The 6,371-nt window shown below is 37.9% G+C and overlaps 1 protein-coding gene across 6 annotated transcripts; it reads left to right on the top strand.

Annotated features, from left to right (window-relative positions):
* On the top strand, positions 1 to 5,653 carry LOC131024673 (trihelix transcription factor GTL1-like). Of its 6 annotated transcripts, none has more exons than XM_057954224.1 (4): positions 1 to 946; positions 3,107 to 3,885; positions 3,988 to 4,406; positions 4,971 to 5,653. In XM_057954224.1, the coding sequence occupies exons 1-4, from the start codon at positions 594 to 596 to the stop codon at positions 4,980 to 4,982; spliced, it is 1,563 nt and encodes a 520-aa protein (XP_057810207.1). In that variant the 5' UTR covers positions 1 to 593; the 3' UTR covers positions 4,983 to 5,653. The 6 variants fall into 6 exon arrangements, with proteins under 6 accessions (XP_057810207.1, XP_057810186.1, XP_057810204.1 ...); XM_057954203.1 differs by having other exon boundaries at positions 4,967 to 5,653; XM_057954221.1 differs by having other exon boundaries at positions 3,979 to 4,406.
* Positions 5,654 to 6,371: the final 718 nt, after the last annotated feature.

The raw sequence follows: 6,371 nt of genomic DNA, 5'->3' as shown, positions 1-6,371 counted from the left end.
GTGAAGCAGCTGACAACGTAGCATTTGTTTGCTCTCTTCTCTCTCTCTCTCTCAATCATCGTCACCTTCATAAATCCTTAGCCTTTTATTCTGTCAAAACTCTCTCTCTCTCTCTCTCTCTCTCTCTCTCTCTCTCTCTCTTTCTGTGTCATACTCACACAGAAACACGCAGTTTTACAGTTAATAGTGATGATTATGGCATTCATCCTATGTTACTTTTTCTCTTTTCAGGCAACTGTGTCTTCAATCTTGCTTCCAAATCTTATCAAATACAATTAGAATTTATTCCAAAACAACTTATGAATCATTTCCTTTCAAATATTTCCATTTCACAATCTCCAAATTCAAGAAAAAGCAGCATTCATCGTCATCCAATTTTTCCCCATCACGATTACAATAAAAAGCTCATATTTATAAAAACGAGAATTAGATTAGCTAATTCTGTAGATATACATAGATATTATGTATATTTTGTATACTTGTGCATTGAATTCTTTGTGCTCTCGATCTCCACACATATTGACGATGAAGATTTGTTAAGGATTTATCTTTAAAAAAATAAAAAATTCGCGGTAGGAGTAGTGAAACCAGATATGCAACATCAGCATCAACAGCAGCAATCGGGAGGCGGCGGAGGGCCTCAATCCCTGGGCGGATACGGCGGCGGCGCGGCGGCGGAGGTGGTGGTGAGTGATGAGGATCAGAAATTGGGAGATCTGGGAATTGCGGAAGCAGCTTCACCGATTAGCAGCCGGCCGCCAGCTCCGGCGGCCATTAGGAATGCTAATTTTGAAGAAATGATTCAAGCGACGGCGGAGGCCGGCGGCTCCTCCAGCAACCGGTGGCCGCGGCAGGAGACGTTGGCTCTTTTGCAGATTAGGTCTGAAATGGATACTGCGTTTCGTGATGCCACGCTTAAGGGTCCTCTGTGGGAGCAAGTTTCCAGGTATAATTAATTCAATCATACTTGCAAATATTACTATCTTTTCTCTTAATTGTTTTTACCAAACCAAAAAAGTTACCATTTTCTATTAATATAGTACTTACTAAGTACATTCAAATTTTAATTTTTACTCCAATAGATTCAATTCGAATTAGAATTTGGCTAGAATTGATATGTTCTACAAAACTAATTAGTTTTTGACTTTCACAATAGGATTAAGTGTGGACTGAATTGTAATTGTTACAGAATTTCAAACAATTAAACCCAAAGAATAATGTTAATTAAATTCAGAGTTTGGGTGTATTTATTGGTAATTAACTTTTTTTTACCCTTCATGTTACAAGGCAAAATTCAGTCTCTGTCTCCTACAATTTGAATCGTTGAACGAGGTTCCTTAGTTCGAATACTTCTGTGTTGTTTCAATCAAAATATTTGTTTTTTTAGGCCAAAATATTTGAAATTGATAATGGTGTATTTTTTTATTACTCGAAATAATTGATTCCAGTTAATTGGTGTCATAATTGTGAAATAAGTGCCACAGCAGACCCAATTTCATTGAAACATGGTTGAATACTGTTTAAATTAATTGCCAGGTAAGAGAGAGAGTTTGAGAAACAGCAGTTCCCAACAAATTTCTCTTTTATTTTTTCTTTTATTTTTTTCTCTTTTCTGAAAGGAAATTCTCAACAAATTTTCAAAAATGCAAATGCGGAATTTAGTTTTTTCTTTTTTCTTTTCTGTAAAATCGGAATTTAGTTTTGTTTAGCAGGAATTGCTTCTTTTTTTCAATTGCGATGATGCGCTCCTGTCTCTTTCTCTCTCTCTCTATAAAATTTGGTGCACATGGGCTTGTGTCAATGTGTTGGCATCACGAGTCACGAGACGGTTATCATTTAAAATTCCATCTTTTGCTGAAATCCATAGTGTTTGTGACCCCATATGGATCCGGTGTGCATGAATTTGTAGCCAATCAAAACCCACTTTCTTAATTTTTTCTCTTTTATACATATCTCCTTATGGGGAGTAATTTCTACCTATACTATTTACTACTCCATCCGTCTCACAAAAACATGAACGTTTTTTCATTTTGGGGTGTCTCGCAAAAACATGAACCTTTCCATTTTAGTACATCATGGCCCACCACTACTTTTCCTTAATTAATTCATTACCCTCACAACACCTTCTAAAGTGGAACCTATTTTCCACTAATTTTAACTCTCAACTAACATTTCTTAAAACCCGTGCATTTCTCTTTGTTCATATTTTTGTGAGACGGAGGGAGTATTTCCTCCGTTTTTCTTGATAATAATTCATTATTATTCGTTACAATTATTAAAAATAATAAAAAATAATGAAACCCATGATTTTTTTTATAAAAGAAGGTGATTTTCGTTTGTGAAAAGACTATTATCAAGACAAAGAACATGAACTATTTTAATTACTTCATTTTTGAAACCTCCATTATTCTGATTGCCGTTTCTTTATGAAAAGAATCCATTATCATACATATACACACCCTTTTGCTTTCCTGCGCCACTTTATTGGCCACATCCATTTGTCACTTTTATTTAAATTTTTCACTTGGTTCGATCCACAACTACAATGGCGGACACAAGTGGGAGAGGGGAGGGGTTTGCGCTTCTATCAAACTTTTTTTTTTCTTATAATTGTTTATTGTTAAATTTATAGAAATTATTGAGAGTTATCTTTAATCTTTATTGAACCAACACCGTTAGATCATATTGTTGGAGGTTGGAAGTTGGAGGATGAGGATGGGCTAAAATTATAGGGAGAGGAAGAAATATATGGCTGCCCAAGATGGGTTTGAGAGAGAACATGTTTTTAATATACTTATCAAATATTTATGAATTTTCGTCCTATTATTGCTATGTTCTTGAAATACTATTAATTTTTAATATTTCATAATCGTATGCATAAATATATGAAATCTATGATACTATGAGATGAGTGAGATCTAGTTAATCCTAACCTCTACATATATTTAATGGTAAGAAACTATAAAAATAATGAAACACCTACTACTATTTTATTTCATTTTCCATTCACCGATGGTATAATAATTTGGGAATATCATTATTTATTTATTTATTTTGAGGCGGGGAATCTCACTATGTTGGTACAAATAATGTTTTGATTGGGCAGGAAACTAGGCGAGCTGGGATACAAAAGAAGCGCCAAAAAATGCAAGGAGAAATTCGAAAACGTCCACAAATATTACAAACGAACAAAAGAAGGCCGCGGCGGCCGCCAAGACGGCAAGAGCTACAAGTTCTTCTCCCAGCTCGAGGCTCTCCATCACAACACCGCCGCCGCTCTCCTCCCCACCCCATCGCCGCCTATTGCCGCCACCTCCGTCTCTCTGCCGATTCCAGCCGCCGTCTCACTGCCTCCTCCAGACCCCGCCGCCGCCGCCGCGTTATTCGGCATTAGCTTCTCATCCGACAGCTCCTCCTCCGACAGCGAAGACGATGACGACGAGATGGAAGAAACCGAATTAACGAATCAGCGGAAGAGAAAGAGAAGCGATCAGGGCGGCGAGAGCGACGAGAGAATGATGGACTTCTTCGAGGGTTTGCTGAAGCAAGTGATGCAGAAGCAGGAAGCCATGCAGCAGAGGTTTCTAGAAGCCATCGAGAAGAGGGAGCAAGACAGAATGATCAGAGAGGAAGCGTGGAAGAGGCAAGACATGGCGAGGATCGCCAAGGAGCACGAGATCGCGGCGCAGGAGCGCGCCGTCTCCGCCTCCAGAGACGCCGCGATTGTCGATTTCCTCGAGAAGATCACCGGCCAGACCATACAGCTCCCCGCTGCCGCCCCGGCCCCGGCCCCACGGCCCGAGCCGCCACAACCACCGTTACCTCCAACTGCACCCGAGATGGCGGCGCCGCTTCAGACGGGGACGGACACAGAAAAAAATGTTGGTAGGGGCTTCATTTAGGATTATTCCTTTAATTCTAAATTACATAAGCCACAAAATTTATTGATTGCAATTTTGAGAAATTTGAGAGTAGAAGATATTGCAGGCGGGAGCGCCTCGGAGAGCAGCTCGTCGCGATGGCCGAAAGCTGAGGTGTTGGCGCTGATAAAGCTGAGGAGTAGCATGGAGCCGAGATATCAAGAGGCCGGGCCCAAGGGCCCGCTTTGGGAGGAGATATCTGCTGGGATGCAGCGCATAGGGTACAGTAGGAGTGCAAAGAGATGCAAGGAGAAGTGGGAGAATATCAACAAGTACTTCAAGAAAGTGAAAGAGAGCAACAAGAAGCGGCCCCAAGATGCCAAGACCTGCCCTTACTTCAATGAGTTGGATGAGTTGTACCGGAAAAAGATACTTAGCGGCGGCGCCCATGTCGGTGCTTCGTCGGAACAACATGATGAGATGCCGCAGAGAGGAGCCTTTCCTTCCAACCCTTTTGCCGACACTAATATTGGAGGAGAAAAGCAGGTATGTTAATTATCATCGTTTGCATTCCAAAGGATTTATACACGAATCTAGACATCACATAATCTAGGAATCAAGCTTTAGAACAATGTTTATTTTATGATACAACTTATTTGTACATGGAAGATTTATTTTTTTACGATAATCGTAAATATCATGCAAAGATAATGATCCAAATTGAATCTTAGTTAACTCAGGAGAAAAAGTATTTATTTAATTTTTCACCTACGCACACATGTAAATATACGTTCAAATGAGCTAGAACATTTATATTGTGAGAACTGCATGCATTAATTTATATATTCAGTACGAATTTGGTGATTTTTGCTGAGTACGCAAAGTTAATTTACTGACACAACGCGTACATTTTACTACACTGAATGTATAAATTAGTGCAGTTCTCACAATAAGATATGCTCAAACAAATCGATCATAATATTGGGTAGTTATCTATATGTTTTCATTTTGTTATTAATTTATGGTTTTTAACATACAATATGCATATACATGGTAGGTTGTTAAAATTAAATAATTAGTGCTGATGCTTAAATTTTGTATTGAAGCCAGAAGACATGCTAGATAAGGGACATCGACAAGATACAACTGGAAACTACTGCAACAGCAGCCTCCGCTGCTCAAACAGTGATCACGATCTCGATGAAGACAACTACGAAGAGGTTGATGAGAACGAGGAGGAGTACGATGATAAGGACATGAAAATGGTTTACGAACTACAGTTTCAGAGACAAAATGTGGGCTCCTCCAACCCTACTGCTCGACCTTCAGCACCATCCTCCTTCGTTGCCATGGTTCAGTAATCTTCCATACAATATATACAAAAGTTGAGGCTCCCATACAGAAGCAACACCACAGATTCAACCCTTTTTTTCTTTTCTTTACTATATTCTCATTTTATCCTTTTGCATATCTCTTTTTTTTTCATTCAAATTTATTAAGTTTTTCTCAGCCTCAACACTTCTGGACAAATGGTCTGTGTTGTGTTGAGGATATATAGGTTGCAATAATTTAGTGATTTATTCATTTGATTGGCATATAATTAAGGAACGGTTTCAAGGCGCAAGGATTCATTCATGAGGAGCGCTGCATGTGTATTGTTCTTTTCTTCTTCTTCATTATTTCTTTTTCTATTCCCTTTTTGGTCCCTTGGAAGATCTATATTGATCATTGTATTTACAATTACATAAACCAAAATTGTTACATTGTGAATATATTTTTCTATTGTGGACAAATATTTATTTGAGTCGCACTCCGAGACATACATGAATGTACGGTGTATTAATTCAACTTGATTTAAGTGTGATCAATAGAAATTAATAAATTCTAATTTGAATATGATTGAGCTTCTTTGGATTTAAAATCACAACAAAAGGTTAGTCTTTTATCGTACCGACAGACAAAGAACATTACAAATTCTCACGTCGATGACAATTTACACACGGAACAATGATCTGGTAAAGTTATCAACAGATTGGATACGACATCAGGTAATTTTTGTAGGGAAAATGTCGCTCAGAACTTCCCCGATAGTTTTCCAACAGACTTTTCCATCGCTAGTATCGACAGTGCAAATTATATTTTTTGATAATCGTCGTCGGTAATTCATTTGTAATTGTGATTTTCTTTTTGTAATTTTATACATTTCAGGTTAAGACAACCTATTCATCAATTAATACATTCTATTTTCAATAATCCAATTACAGTTATACAACCAAAACTCAATTCATAATTCATTAAAAAAAATTCCTTATAATTCAATATCCATAATACTTAATATTCAAATATCATAATAATGTATATCAAAGAAACGAGGAATTGGAATGCCTTGAAGGTGAGTCTAGATCCCCTGAGCTGTGATGGGACATCATCTGTTGTGTAACGAGTGAGTACTCCGTATGAGGAAAGTTCTCAAAACATTCAAATAAATGACTTAAGTATTAGAGTAATGGA

The sequence above is a fragment of the Salvia miltiorrhiza genome, chromosome 1, assembly GCF_028751815.1.
Source record: "Salvia miltiorrhiza cultivar Shanhuang (shh) chromosome 1, IMPLAD_Smil_shh, whole genome shotgun sequence".
NCBI classification, from domain to species: Eukaryota; Viridiplantae; Streptophyta; class Magnoliopsida; order Lamiales; family Lamiaceae; genus Salvia; species Salvia miltiorrhiza.
This window is presented reverse-complemented; position numbering and strand designations above follow the sequence as displayed.